Raw genomic sequence first — 16252 nt, forward strand, 5'->3', positions numbered from 1 at the left:
AAAATCAATTCTATCGTGCAGTAGTTCTCAGGACACTGCTAGAAACAGAGGCATAGACGATGAACAATGAGCTAAAAATGCGACTATGCAAGTGGCTAGTTGTTAGCTTACTAGTCTGTTTCCCTATGGTAAACTTTCCTCCGATGTGAAGATTGTAATTAAGAACTTACGAGTTCTTAGAATGAACATTTATTAGTGTTTCTGTAATATAACTTTGCAAGCAGGAAGCAATCAAGCAGAAAGATGATACCATTATGATTGTTCTCAAATTCTGAGAATTATGGCATCGAAGGTAAGACAATACCTGTAAAAATGCCCGACAATCCCTGAGATTTTTAACAGGAATCCACTACCAGCACTGTCAACAGGCCTACGAGAATGACCGAAAGGCAAGTAATGAGGTTTATGGTACCAGTGAGTCAGGTAGGTCAGACACCTTACTTGTATAATAATCTGGCTGGACATTGTTTGATGGATCTTGAGGAGTAGTTTTCGTTGTTACACCTGCAAGTTTTTCAGCATCGTGTGCTTTGAGTTAACATTCTATTTGAGGGTAAGAGGGAATTAAAAAACAAGAGAAATCAGTCTATCTGAAAGAACAAGGAGAGTTCTGTAGCCAGCATTTTGTCCAAATAAAATATCAGCATCTTGTTTATCACCCACCATGCACATTTTGGAGGTGCCGATGAGAAAGCTGCAAAACATAGGACAGTAAACATTTAATCTACAAACAGTCTCCTGTGAGAATATAAGTTGTCAAAGGTTAGTGATGATGTCAGTATGAAATGAGGACCAATTGTTGTGTTTTTGATACTTGAGCATTTCCAACTGTGATAGGCTCTCTCTCTGTTGAACCGCATGTGGCAGCAACCATACAACCTGCACCTAAAACCAAGAACCGAAATTAAAGAGGTGAAACTGCCTGGTGAAATGTCTTGTTGTAATATAGGATCTAATTACTTACCAGGCCACTCCTATAAATCAGTCTTACGTCCCACTGGATCACGATTCGTAGCAATAAAAATGCAACCTGGTTTCTCACGCATGCATGAGGTTCCATACCTGTCAATTCAATATTTATCTTGAAACTAGAAGCATGCAGCTCTTAATTATTATTATTCTATTACAGCCCCGGGTATGAGATGTCTTGTGGAATCAAATTCCAGATCAATACCGATATGACAGATTTCGCATTGACAAAGGAAATATCTGACCAAGACCTAACCATGCCTTGGCCGCTCAGCTAGTGTTCAATTGGCAGGAAATCTTTTTATCCTTGAATCTTAGAGAAGCTGACAAGTGAACTTATGCTCTGTTGTTGCCTTAAAAAATCGATTTCAATAGTATCTTGCTCAAAATCTCATAACAACATGACCAAATCAAAATACAGCAGACTTAACACGGTAGAAGAGGTAACATAGGATTTAGAAACTCTTACTGAAGCTTGTAACAGTTGAAGCACGGATCTATTCCAACCACAACTGCACCAACCTGAGGCAGGAGTTGCACCATTACAAACCTCAAACAGGAAAACAGAACTAAATAGACAAGTGAAGCTCGAAGAAATTGCAGCCAAGTTGCTACTTTACACTCTTATCTGTTAGAGAATAATATAAATCATATCCTGGAACCTTACCTAATAGCTTAAGCTATTGAGTTGAGATGGTTCCTTGACATGGTATCAGAGCTGTAAGATTAACATCCATCAGATCCTATGGCCTCAGAAAATTCTTCTTCTACTCTCTCCTTCAACACCATGGTTCACATGGTTACTATCAAATTATCCTCCACCAATTTCCTTCTCTGGCGCAGTCAAGTGGTCCCTTTATTGCAGTGTCAAAAACTGTATGGACATATTGATGGCTCAACACCAATGCCATCTGCTGCCACTGAGCCTGCAGCTCACAATATGTGAAAACAATTGGATCAGCTCGTCATGAGCCTTCTGCTTTTTTCTCTCACAGAAGAAGCTCTCTCTATTACTATCGGCTTTACAACTTCAAGAGATGTCTGGAACTCTCTTGAAACCACATTCAGCCAAAAGTCTAAAGCCTGTGAGCTCCAAATTAAGGATGAGCTTCATCTCATGAGGCGTGGCTCTCGTAGCATCTCTGAATATTCTCGAATTTTTAAAGCTTATTGTGATCAATTATCAGCAATGGGAATACTGATAAGGTGCATTGGTATCTACGTGGTTTAGGCCATGAGTTTTCAACCTTCTCCATCACTCAACTCTCCTTAACCCCTATTCCCAGTTTTACAGATATTGTTTCCAAAGCAGAAAGCTTTGATCTTTTTTCAAAGTCCATTGATCATAACACAGGGGTCCCTGCCTATGTTGCAAATTTCTCCCCTGCATCCTCAACTAGATTTGGAAATTCCAGCAACTACCAACACAAATATAAATGAGGGCCATCAAAGGGAGGATACTGTCACAAGCAGCAGCCTAGACGACCTCCTAGATGCCAAATCTGTCGTGAGGAAGGTCATTACGCAACAAATTGTCATCGCAGATATATCAAAACTGATGAGAACAAATATATCAAACCTGATGCCAATATTGCTGAAGCCCTTGCTCATTGCACCATTCATAATGAACCTGCAGATTGGTACACAGATACGGGTGCATCAGCACACATGACAGCTGATGCATCTCAACTTGATCAAATGGAACCTTACGCTGGTAAGGACAAGGTTATTGTTGGTAATGGCTCTTCTCTTCCAATCACCTACACTGGTTCCTGTTCACCCACTCCCGATCTTCAATTAAATGATGTTCTTGTTGTTCCAAACTTGACTAAAAACTTGCTCTCCGTTAGTAAACTCACCCATGACTATCCTTTCTCTGTCTCTTTTACTGACACTGATTTCATCATCCAGAATCTTCACACTCAAAAGGTGGTGGCAAGCAGCAAGCATGTTGATGGCCTTTATGTACTGAAGCGTGGACACCAAGCATTTTCTACTGTCATCCATAAATCCAGTCTTTGTCCCTCTCATCCAACACATGTTTGTCGTCTTAAAAAGGCGTTGTATGGCTTGAAGCAAGCACCACGAGCATGGTTCCATCGATTTAGCCATTTCCTGCTCATTGTTGGTTTCACTAGCAGTCAGGCTGATTCCAGCTTATTTGTCTATTCATCAGCCCTTGACACTATTTACTTGCTCTTATACGTTGATGACATTATCATCACAGGCAACAATATATCCCTTATTGATTCCTTCATTCGCAAATTACATCATGAGTTCTCCATGAAAGATTTGGCGCCTTGAATTTTTTCTTGGGTTTGGAATTCACTCACTCTACCGCAGGAATATTTCTAAGTCAACTCAAGTATACAAGAGATCTTCTTCTTCGCGCTGATCTGTTTGATTCTAAACCAGTTGTCACTCCGATGATTGTCTCTCAACATTTATCTACTGATGGCACTCCATTTCATTCTCCCACTATCTATCGTTCTCTGGTTGGTGCACTTCAGTATCTAACCATTACAAGGCCTGATATTACACATGCCGTGAACTCTGTCAGTCAATTTATGCATAATCCACAGGAACATCACTTTCAGGCTATCAAACGAATCCTTAGATATGTTAAAGGTACTCTGCATTTTGGTCTCAAGATTACACCATCCAACAGCTTCACCATTTCAGCCTTTTCAGATGCCGACTGGGCAGGTTGCCCAGATACCAGTCGATCAACATCAGGCTATGCCATCTTCTTAGGTGACAATCTTGTTTCCTGAACATCTAAAAAGCAATCCACTGTATCTCGCTCTTCTGCAGAATATGAATATAGAGCCTTAGCACTCACTGCAGCTGAAGTCCAATGGCTATTAAATATTCTTCATGACTTACATCTTCAGCCCTCGGACAAACCAACTCTCCTGTGTGACAATGCTAGTGCCATTTTTATGGCCAGGAATCTTGTTGCTCACAAACGATCTCGCCATATTAATATTGATATTCATTTTGTTCGTGAATTAGTTTGCAAAGGTATATTAAAGATTCAGCATGTGTCGTCCCCCTTACAAATTGCAGACATCTTTACCAAAAGTCCATCCAGATCCTTGTTTCTGCTCTTCAGGTCCAAGCTTCGCGTGTTCCCTACCACGCTTGACTTGCGGGGGAGTATTGACGCTAACACAATCCCATCTTCTGGAGAAAATCTTTCCAAGCATTCAGGAGAAGATCATTCCATCTGATTGTATTACAGTTAATTATATACGTCTATCTAGGAACTGATTAATCCTAATTATAGTATAGTGTATCCCCTGTAACAGCTACTTCCTTATTACTCTCACCTTCTATTGTAAACATTTTCCTATATAATAATATTCCAACGCCATGTGCAATGTGTGGTTGATAATTATTGGTTTACAAAACCTTACATGGTATCAGAGCTTTAATGACCAAACGGTCACGAGTTCGAATCTCACCATCCCCATTTATTTGATAAAAATTAAGCACAAGGTAATATGGGTCTGTGCAAGTTTCAAGTCCAAAGAGCTTTTACTTGAGGGGGTGTGTTAGAGAATAATATAAATCATATCCTGGGACCTTACCTAATAGCTTAAGCTGTTGAGTTGAGATGGTTCCTTGACATTATCATGTTTATAGAGGGAATTTGATCCAGCCCTATTCTCTTTTCACCATCTTCCTGCACTAAATTGGTGCCACAATATTGTGTAAAACAAGAGCGTATAGTAAATTGTTGTTCTTGTTAAATAAAAAACATGGTAGAAAACGTCCGCTCCCTTTAAGACCAAATGTAAGATACAAGTAAAAGCAAAGGCAAGATAGCTAATGCTTCCATGTTGTAAAAGAAGATGAACATCCGCAATGGAAATGGATAGAACAATGTACAGGACAAAAGTGTTGTAAGTGAACCATCTACGAGGAGAAAAGGTAAGCCTCCTTCCAACAGGACGCTGCCTTCAAGATTTTATAGATGGTGCAAAAACTATGTCACCATTTTTAAGGAACCTCACTGTTTGAGACAATAGGTAGAAGGCATGATGAAACAGGTGTTTAAAAGACCACTGAGCTGTGATCTAACATGAAGTCTCTACTCAATTTCAAAAATTAGTGTTATGCTATATGACAGTGGAGGTTGACAGGTGATAAAGGCCTGCCCAAGAAAGGAAATAACCGTAAATTTCCACGATTCAAAACCAAACAATCCACAATTCAAACTCACAGCAAGAAAGAGCTTTAAAACAAAAAAAGGGAATTATAGTTCCATTGAAATGCCATAGAAACAGACCTCATCAACCGAAATCCAAAGTGAATGGAACTTCTTGGCACATTGCATTCTTGAAATTAATGAATTATTTATCACAAAAACAAGTGTTTTTTCCCTTAGAACGAAGGAAGTCCATTGTTCGAGAGACCACATCAACTAGTTTGTCTCCTTTCCAAATCACACCTACACACATTACAAATCAAACAAATTCACCATTCAGGACAAAATCTGATATCATAATTCACCATCACTAGCTAAAACAAACATTTTTTTATTAGAAAGAAAGGACTTTACCATCACAGTCAAAGAGAAAGGCCTCAGCAGAGTCTAAGAAGGACCTAATGTTCTGAGTTGAGAGAAGCTGAGCAGCTCTTTTTGCAGTGTTCATTCTCTAGATATTGCAGCAACAGAACAGGAGCAAATTTTTGCAGCTTTGGAATCTGATACTGTTGGGATGTTACAAGCCACTTTTGTGCTCCAAGCTTTTGGAGGGGTTGTGGCCTTGTGGGATTTCGACAATTGGCAAGAAGTGGTTGGATAACGGAAGTGAAGCATTCATGTGGCTCAAACCACAAAGAATAAGGCCATTAGCCCAGATATTTTAGACATCTTATTGCCCCAAAATGTAAGCCCAGATCCAGTACCTTGTAGACCGAACCAAGGAATAAAAAAGAGCAAGACATCCTCTTTGTCATAGACTAGGGATGCCAAGAAGACGCTAATTTTGTAACAGTCAAAAGGCTGATTCTGATTAGTGACTCCTGACCAACCCTACGCTCAGATTTATTAGCAACTGCTATTAGCCTAACTCGAGTCAGATGCCATAATGTCACATTCCAAATTTCCACCCTGACGGCTCATCCTCCTAGGAGAGATCCATCAATGTCATTGAGTAGGCAATTTGGACTCCTCTTAAATGCCATTGCAACTCAAATGCTGGTCCTTTTCAACAATGGTGGCTTTTCACAAGTTTATTTATGTCTAACTTATGTGCTTGCAACTTGCTCCATGCTAATGCCGTCCCATTTGGTTCATTGGATCTCTTGCCATTTGACCACAGTAAATTGACTCCAATTTGAATGGATTCTGTGATGATTTGCGGCTAGTACTTCATGGGAATACAAATGCAAAACAGGGTTGGAAGCATCTGATCAGAGCTTCAGAGACCAGAGAGGCAGAGGCAAGTTTTCGTGTGCTTGGTGGCAAAATCTGGATAGTCTGTGTGAGGTTGGCACTTTGCAGGTGTGATTCTCATGGAAATAATAAAAAACAACAGGGAGAATGTAAATCCCAGGTGATGTAGTCTTTGATGATTTTTTCAAAGATTTTGATTGGACAATTAGTTCCATGGCCATTGAAATTTAAACCTCAAATTAATGGTAAACTACCGGAATACCCTTTTCATTGTTTAGTCATGGTCATAGTTTTTAAACTTGACCCAATAATTCATCTAGGCAAATCACCAAGAGGTCGGTTGATCCAGATTAGTTTAAATTTTTTATTTTATTAAATAATAAAAATGATATTATTTTGAAAAAAATAAAAAAAAAGAGAAAAAATCTAGCTTTTGACTGAGTTTTTTTTGACCTAGCTGGATCACAAATCAACTTAAGTTTTTTTTTTTTGTTGGATCACATCATACCAATTCTTCCTTTATTATTGTTGAAACCTAGCCCAGTCTAGGTTTTGGTAAACTTGATAAATCAAGTCAACTTTTTTAAATAGCAATCATAATAACTAGGTAACCTTATAATAGTGTTAGGTTATTGTTTTAAAACATGAAAGAAGGAGATAATAAAGATAGAATGAGGATGTTCTTTTTTATGTTTCTTGTTTTGAAAAAATAAAAATTAACTTCAAGTTTATTTAGAAATAAATTTATTTTATGTCTTTATTTTTATACTTCCAACTAAACATATATCTATTATTTTTATATTATTTTTTCTGTTCTGAAATAATTGCACTCAATGTAACTCAAACTTCTTCATTTTTCTCATCCAGAGAAAAATAAATAACAGATTAATGGATGAGACAAAATAATTGATTAAGATATTATATTCAAATGTTGCATGCAAGACATTCTAAGAATATTTTACTCGTGAATCGTAACGTTTTAAGTTTGCAAATTATACACAATGGATGACGACCAAGATTCCAATTCTTCACTATTTATTGTTTGAATTGCATGATTTTATATATATAGATATCAAATCTTGCCACCTGATTTTCAAATTCATGACTTGCACACAGATAATGTTTTTCTATTTATATAAACCCAAACTTATATATGTACTTTTTTAACTACATAAATAAAATAAATTTTTACATAATATGATAACATAACTAACCTTATAATATAAATTGATTATCCCAATATAAGAGTTAAGACAAATATCGTAGTTGTTGAGCATTAACTGGGTATCTAATAAAAAAAAAATTAATTACAACCAAAAAAACATGTTCTAAAAATCTAACAAAAATGTCTTACTAACAAGCTATAAATCTGAAAAAGATAAATAACAAGAGGGTGAGTTCAACAACTCGACGAGTAGATAACGTTTAATATCAAGATCATACTGTCTAGATTTTCAACAAGGGTTTTTTTTCATAATTTCTCAATATTCTTACACTTAACACGTCAATTAAACTAATTGATCTCAAAATCATTATTCATTACAAAATCATCTAAAATTCAACCAATTAAACCATTATCCATAACAATTAATCCATAACATTTCATTCAACTCATTAATTAAACCCAAAATGTAATCTTCAAAACCCTCATATTTAACAAATTCAAAGTCATAATTAATAACAACCCTTATAAAAATTAAAACATAAATCTTACACTAACAACTTATTTCTTCTCAATTTCTTTCATTTTCTCTTCTTTCTTCTCTTTTATCTCTCTCTCTCTCGTTTTTTAGATTTTTCTCTCTGTTTTATTGTTTTTCTCTTCTTATTTATATTTATAATTTACATGTAATTATTTTAATACCTCTTATTCTTTTGCATTTAATATTTATCGCTTCAAGGGTGTTGTTGTCTTTTCCTAGAAATTCTTTCTCTTGTGTGTTGTGTGTGTATACGTGTAATGTTTCACCCTCCATATTCTAAAATGGAGATGGGACCCTTTCTTGTCTTTTTCAAATGTCCAAGTTTATAGAGGGATAAATCAAAGATCTTTTTGTTGACGATCCAAAATCTCAATGCCCAGAACCAGAAGAAACCTCTTAGCATTTGTTTTGTTTTTTTAATAAATTGTAAAGAATGGAAGGCAGGCGGTCCATTCAAACTCTTTGACTCCACACGTGATGCGAGCAATATTAGTACGCATTTAGAGTATAATGGTATTCTTGTAAATTTGATTGTTATTTTACGATTCCGCAGCATGAACTCCACTCCACGTGTGAAATAAAAATGTATAATTCACTCCAAATCTACATTTCTTTTCATTATTTTTTTTAGTTTAATGTTGATGGTTCAGTCAACTTGTATATATCTTAACTAATTTTATAAATTTTAAAGTAAATAATTATATAAACTTTTAATAACCATTAGATAAATAATTATATAATTCAAATTTAAGACCACTGTGAAACAAATCTTAGGACACCTGATTCCATTTCTTTCAATTACTTGCTTGCTCCAGCGGTCAGCAAAGGCCAATCCACCTATGAGAATGGGTGCCTTAGAAATCGATCATTCTTGGGCAAAAATGAAAATAATTATTTTTAATACATAAATCAATATTTTTATTATGAATTTGGCAAGTAGTGAAATTCCTTGCCTTCCATTGGAGCTTGAGAATTCAAACAAGAAGACCCTCTCCACTTGTTATTCTCTCATTTTTACTCCTATTTTATGCAAATAAAAAACAGGAGGAGGAATATAGTACACAAAGAACAGGAATAGTTCTCCATATAAGGAAGGAGGGTCCATTCTAACATTACCATCTTCACCACAATCCGCTTGTATTGTGTCTGTCTCCTTTAACACCTGTGACCAGAAGTCAGTAGCCATGGCAGATCTGAAGTCAACGTTCTTGAATGTCTACTCTGTTCTCAAGAAAGAGCTTCTTGAGGATCCTGCTTTCGAATGGAGTCCTGATTCTCGTGATTGGGTTGAGAGGGTATTCCCTTTTTGGCCTTTTCTTGGTTTTCTTTGCATCAGTTCGTGAAAGTTTCGATCTTTGTGTTTTATTGGTTTTGGGATGCGTGTGTTTTTGCTTGATTTGATTGGTAATGGAAACGCAATTATGAATCCTGAGATTGAAAATGCTGTTTTATGGGTTTATTTGTTTGTTTTGTGTAAGAACCCAGAATGATTTTGATGAACTGTGTAAAGAATCTGTTCTAAAATTGCTATGCCCCGACAGTGAACATGATCTTGATTTAAAGATGGGGTTTTTGGGAAATCATGTCAAAATTAAGTCATCCCTCATTAATCTTTGTTCTGTGTTTTTAAATGAAGTATGAAGGGAGTTGAAGTTAACAGAAGCGGTTCAATCAATACAGCTTTAAATTAGGATATAAGAAAAGGCTATCCCTGAGCTCTACCTTGTCTTGCATATTCGTTATCTTGAATTCTTTCCAACACCACATGGTTCCCTTGTTCTGTATCTGCGATGCTCCAAGTACTGCATTGGGAAAATCTTTGGCATAATTAGCAGGCCTAATGATCCTGAAAGCAACCCAAACAGCACTTTCGGGAGATGGGTGTATATATTGTTATAAATTGTGTCGATGCCAACTTAGCTTTTCTTTTTTTGCGAATCTGGGATGGATATTTTGTCTCTGGATTTTGCTAAATTAATATGTCTGAGCTTAGGATTTATGCTGATTAACTTTTGTTTTTTTTCCTAATTTTTATATTCATTTCGATGTTGCAGATGTTGGACTACAATGTGCCTGGAGGTAGGAATTGAATCATTAAATCAACCATAACGAAGAAGTTAAATATTTGTGATTAATTATCAGCCTTGGAGGTTGCAATTGAAACATTAAATCAACCATCGCAATTTGTTTTCCAGGGAAGCTAAATCGAGGACTATCTGTGATTGACAGCTACAAATACTTGAAAGAAGGAAAGGAATTAACGGAAGATGAAATCTTTCTCACAAGTGCTCTTGGTTGGTGTATTGAATGGGTATGACTATTGAAAACTGTACTCTTCTTACCTTTTGATTTAGTTCATTAGATGATATTTCTGCTAGTTCACGATCAACTTATGGTATTTCGCGTCAATATTTGCAGCTTCAAGCATATTTTCTTGTTCTTGATGACATTATGGATAGTTCCCATACAAGGCGTGGTCAACCCTGCTGGTTTAGGTTGCCCAAGGTGGGTACAATGAGCATGTTGTTTACCACTATCATTTTGGTTTCCGTTGTTAGTAAAATTGACTTTGATAAACTGTTTTGTAGGTTGGTCTTATTGCAGCAAATGATGGGATTCTGCTTCGCAATCACATCCCTAGAATTCTCAAAAACCACTTCAGAGACAAGGCATACTATGTAGATCTCCTCGACTTGTTCAATGAGGTAATTGATTTCCCACGTTTTTCTTAAATACTTTTGGATATTGAATTGTGCTGACATTTTGTATATGCCGTTCCTATGCAGGTTGAGTTTCAAACAGCCTCTGGACAGATGATAGATCTGATTACAACACTCGAAGGAGAAAAGGACTTGTCCAAGTACACTTTGTCTCTGTAAGTGAAAGCATATTCTAACCCTGAAAGTTACAGGTCTCTGCATAGTTAGACAAATGACCAACCCATGAGAAATTCCTTCGAGAAAACCCTCATGTGTAGGTAGGATTGCATGACAAAGCAGCTCGCATCTATCATGAGCATAGACAATTCTATATTTTTCTCATTATTATTCTAGTTCACTGTTGCTTGTAGTAGGATATAAATCTGTTTTCATCCAGATCCACCAATGGAAAATAGGTCTTGAGGATGCAAAAGTAGTTGATTTTGGTATAATTCTTGTGGTTATTTGACGTGTTAAAATTTATTGAAACCTTTAAATCTAAGCATGCAACTAGCTCTTAATTCACTTATCTAGTAATTTCTATTTAGGTAAAACTCTCAGAAGCTTCCATAACTTTGTTGGTTTATTTTCCAATTCTAAATTGTTTGGTAACTTTGAATTTGTTGGAAATATATGCAGACACCGGCGAATTGTGCAGTACAAGACCGCCTACTACTCATTTTACCTTCCTGTGAGTATGCACTGCCTGATTATGGTTGTCTGAAAAGAGTATTATTGAAATCTGGAGGATTAGTTAAGATTCAGCTGTGCCGATCACATAAACTCTTCATAATAGTTTAATGATGCATTATGCCACCACGCTATTTCTTGCATCTAGACTTTCATGCTTCAACTTCAACTGAACCATCAGCCCCAACTCTTAAACTACAGCCAACACATTTCTGCATATGAATTCTTTTATTGTGGTTCTCTCTGACCATCCCCCACTGGCAAGCCAATTTTTATAAATCACATTTTCCACGTTATATGTATCAGTCTGGTTTATTATTTGATTATTGGTCATTTAATCTACTCAGGTTGCATGTGCATTGCTCATGGCGGGTGAGAATCTGGACAACCATGTTGATGTAAAGAATATTCTTGTTGAGATGGGAACTTACTTCCAAGTACAGGTAATGTGGTATTGGAGGTCTTAATGGTGTGATCTTTTTTCTTTAACATTGGCTGCAACACATCTTTCTTTTCTCAAATTTAGTACTTCATGCACCCCAATCATCTTTTTATGTTTCTTGTGTAGGATGATTACTTGGATTGCTTTGGTGCTCCAGAGACAATTGGCAAGGTGAGCTCATATTATGGATAAGAGATGTGTTTTAGTGAACAAAATCCAGGGGGTAATGGAAAAATTAAACGGCTAATCTGCTTATCTGATTGACTGGAGTTCTTACTGATATATATTCTTTTTGCAATCAGATAGGAACAGATATTGAAGATTTCAAGTGCTCTTGGTTGGTTGTGAAGGCTTTGGAGATTTGCAACGAAGAGCAAAAGAAACTATTACATGTAAGAGTTAAGAGTAGCACATTATTTTATTCGCTTTCTTATTTCTAGTGAAAGTAAGGTAGCGTTGCTTACTGATGTTATTTTCTTCCAGGAAAACTATGGGAAAGCTGACCCGGCAAATGTAGCAAAAGTGAAGGCCCTCTATCATGAGCTGAACCTTCAGGTTTGAACTTGATCTCAAGTAAAAAGTGCTTAAAAACTTTCAAATGAGAGTATATAATGTACAAGTGTTTCACTTTGCGGTTGATGTGTAACGATGCAACTTTCCTTTTGAGTTTTTTGGCAGACTTGTTGGCCTTTTGAGTTTTTTGGCAGACTTGTTGGTTTATTGTGCGCGATACAGAAATTGCAGCATTATGTCCTTCAGATTTCCTTTCTCTTATATATAATCTCATATTTTGATTCTATAGGGTGTATTTGCCGACTATGAGAGCAAAAGCTATGAGAAACTGATAGCTTCTATCGAAGCTCACCCTAGCAAAGCAGTGCAAGCAGTGTTGAAGTCCTTCTTGGCCAAAATTTACAAGAGGCAGAAATAGAGAAATGCAAACAGAAGTTGGATGATGCAGAAGAATGCAAGTCTTTTTCATTTTTCCAATTTGTATTTGTAGTTTCCTAACTGAGGGTGATTGTTCTTCTTGTATCCTATCCCTCTTGGAACCATTTTGGTAGTGTTGGTGCTTACCTTCTTTTTGGCTTTTCTTTCCTGAAACAATGTTGGTGCTTGCCTTTTTGGTCATTGAATAAACAGTGGGCAATCATTATTCATTAATAAGATTGAAGCTGTTTGACCTATCTAATTGTGCGGAGGCTCTCTCTTTAGATTTCATACTAGATAGGAGTCCCGTTCTAGCTAGTTGATTTTGATTTCTTTGGTAATCTAAAAAAGGGAGTAATTTTTTTTAATTAACTTTAGTTATCGATATTAATGTTAAAGGAGAACAATAAAAACAAATTAAAAATAAAAAATAAGTTTTGATCTAATCTAACTTAGTTAGGATAATAAACTTGTAGTTTAAATCGTGAGATTAAAATAATTTTATTAAAATATATATAAAAAAACAAAAAAAAAACTTAATATTTAATAAACTCAATGCACCTGGGCTAACATTTCATATCCGTGACCCGAGTTATAAGATAAAGATGATCACGTCAAAAAAATATTGAAGCTCAATTCTCAATAATTTAATATTAAAGGCTAAATATTAAAAAAAAATTAAAAAAAAAATAAAACAATTAAAAGAATGCTAAACAAACTTGACATAAAGATAAAATAAAATAAAATGATGTAAAACTCCCGAGCCAATCTAAGCTAACATGACAAATGTGCGACCTGGACCGCGAAGTTGAGTTATTGTCATAGAAAATGAGATGAAAAACATAAAAAGTTTAACTTTCAATAAATTCAATGTTGAGTGATAAAACTGAAAAATAAAATCGGTAAAAAAAATTATAAAAAAGTTTGATATCAATTTAGGTTAAAGTTTTATACATGTGACCTGCATTATAAAACTATGATAAAAAATAATAATGAAGCTCAATTCTAAATAAATTAAATATTGAAGGATGAAAAAGAAAACTAATTTTAAAAAAAAACCAATTAAAAACAATTAAAAGCATAAAGGCCAAATCTAACATAAAAAGTAAATTAAATTAAATCAAATAATAAAAGGATGAAATTAAAAATTAAATTTTTTAAAAATAAAAACTAGATTTGATATAAATATCAAATAAAAAAAATATTAAAAGATAAAAAAAAATCAAAACAAATAAAAAATAACGAGGGCTATAATTAAAATAAAAGGAAAATAGAGGACACCCTTTAATGCATGATTTTTAAGGGGAAGATAGAGAAAATGAGGGGGGAGAAAACATCAAACCGACACCTAACCAATGTGAAGAGTCTTACACGCACTGTCTTATTGAATGTGTCTCCCTCCATGTGATATACATCAATAGAGACAATACTTGGTTATTTTTTTCTATTAAAAGGCGTCACACGTGCCGTTAAAAAACACATGTCCCTTCCATATGTTAGCATATGCATTGCACGTATTAATAATTTTTTTTTATTTAATTTATCAAAACCTCTAAGTACCCCTGACCTTATATTAACTAAAAAATCATAACAAAAGATGAAAAAACCCCTTGACGGACGTGGGTTATATATATATTTTTTATTTTTAAAGGTATTTTAGTAAATACAATGCGCTAACAAAGATAGAAAATTGAAAATGCCCTCACCTGGACAATTAAGTAAATTTAATTTTTAAAGGCATTTTAGATATTATATTGTGCAAATAAAAATAAAAGATTAAAAAAACTGTTCTAACTCCTCCAGTCTCGTGAAAAAAGCAAGATTTTTCCCAAGGAAGCAAGTCACGTAGTTTTCTTCGTGGATAGCGAATATATCCATAATTTAAATTTCTTTTAAGTTTTAGCTTTTATCTTAATGTGATCATTAGTTGTGTACACGTGGACGAACAAAGACGGTGATTTGAATTCACAAATAAAATTTGTTCGACTATTTGTTTTTACTTTTAAAACTGTGTGAAGATATATTAAATTCATATTTTTAGAGTTTTTTAATGTTTTAAATATGTTAATATCAAAAATTTTAAAAAATTATTTTAATTTATTTTCAAACAAAAAATACTTTTGAAAAGTACCTTACACTACAATACCAAACATACACTCTAGAAGGAACTTGCCGTGACTTCTACTTTTACTTTTAGGTGCTTTTGAAAAGTATTTTTAGTTTGAAAAAATATTAAATTGATATTTTTTTTAGTTTTTTTTAATTTTGATGTGCTAATATAAAAAATATAAAAATAATATTTTAATTTATTTTCAAGCAAAAAACACTTTCAAAAAATATTTTGCACCACAATACAGCACACACACTTAGACTTAGACTTAAAACATGCTTGACATTATGATAGTCGTTGTTTTTCAAAGTATTTTTTATTTAGAAATACATCAAAATAATACTTTTATTTTTATTTTATTTTTAACACACACATATAAAATACTTGAAAAAAAAAGAGAAATTTTTCAAAAGCATCTCTTAGACTTGATCAACTTCGATGTCTAATGTTTTGACCAGGAACAGTTTCTCATTTTGTCCCATCATTAGATTAATACCAAGTCAATTGCAATTAGTTGTGATATCCCTCGTTTAATTGTTCTTTATCATTTTTGAAGCTTCTCTTTTTCCTTTTGAAATTTATACGACTTTAACAGATAACCTCTGAAAAACACAAACGCTGTTGTCAAATGATATGGTACTCTAATGGCTCGTCTTCTCAGCTAAAACCAATGAGCTGCTGTATTTTCTAGTTATTACAGTGTGAGTCCTGAAACTCAATGCATACAGACATGTCCCTTGATGAAAAAACGGATCTCAATATGATGAAGAATTCAAAAGGTTCCATATATATATATATATATATATATATATATTCTCCAATTATCACATAGCATACCAGTTATGTTTTTAGAAACCAAGACTAGAGAAAGGAAACGACACCTTGACCAAAATTGGTCTAAAACAAAAACAATTAAAAACACCAGCTTTTCAAGAACTAGCATGGGGTGGCGTGTGCTCCTCAGCTTGGTCCCATGAATCACTCGTCCAGGCCTGGGCCATCCGTGCACACCAGGAGATCTCCAGCAAGCTCTTCTTGTACAGTGGCGCAAGTCTCCAAAAAACCATCCTCTAGTTCATCATCATTGCCAACTCCCTGATCTTGTGAGCCTATATCATCATCAGAATGGATGGCTCCCTTCTCCGTTATTGTTCTGTCCATTATTAATGTAGTGGTCGTCTTGTTCTCGTATATAATTCTTTTCAATCTCTGGAGAAAGGTTGTAAGAGGCATAGGATCGTAGAAATCATCAAGGCATAACTTCTCTAACAGTTCAGTTCTTTCATTGTCAGCAGAACTCGT

The 16252-nt window shown here is 34.8% G+C and overlaps 1 protein-coding gene and 1 long non-coding RNA gene across 3 annotated transcripts; one reads left to right on the forward strand and one right to left on the reverse strand.

Moving 5' to 3' along the window:
• Positions 1-118: 118 nt before the first annotated feature.
• On the reverse strand, positions 119-5888 carry LOC133688248 (uncharacterized). Of its 2 annotated transcripts, XR_009841124.1 has the most exons (4): positions 5537-5888; positions 5264-5425; positions 1439-1491; positions 119-1062 (listed from the first exon to the last, which is right to left on the reverse strand). It is a non-coding gene; the product is annotated as an uncharacterized LOC133688248 (long non-coding RNA). The 2 variants fall into 2 exon arrangements; XR_009841123.1 differs by having other exon boundaries at positions 119-1491; positions 5537-5884.
• Positions 5889-8916: 3028 nt separating this feature from the next.
• LOC133690160 (farnesyl pyrophosphate synthase 1) lies at positions 8917-13097 on the forward strand. The gene is made up of 12 exons (XM_062110375.1): positions 8917-9374; positions 10134-10158; positions 10275-10390; positions 10498-10584; positions 10668-10784; positions 10866-10954; positions 11418-11469; positions 11816-11911; positions 12037-12081; positions 12213-12302; positions 12394-12465; positions 12713-13097. Exons 1-12 carry the CDS (start codon positions 9264-9266, stop codon positions 12839-12841), a joined length of 1029 nt encoding a protein of 342 aa, XP_061966359.1. The 5' UTR covers positions 8917-9263; the 3' UTR covers positions 12842-13097.
• Positions 13098-16252: the final 3155 nt, after the last annotated feature.

This window comes from Populus nigra, chromosome 3, assembly GCF_951802175.1.
Source record: "Populus nigra chromosome 3, ddPopNigr1.1, whole genome shotgun sequence".
In the NCBI taxonomy this organism is placed as follows: Eukaryota; Viridiplantae; Streptophyta; class Magnoliopsida; order Malpighiales; family Salicaceae; genus Populus; species Populus nigra.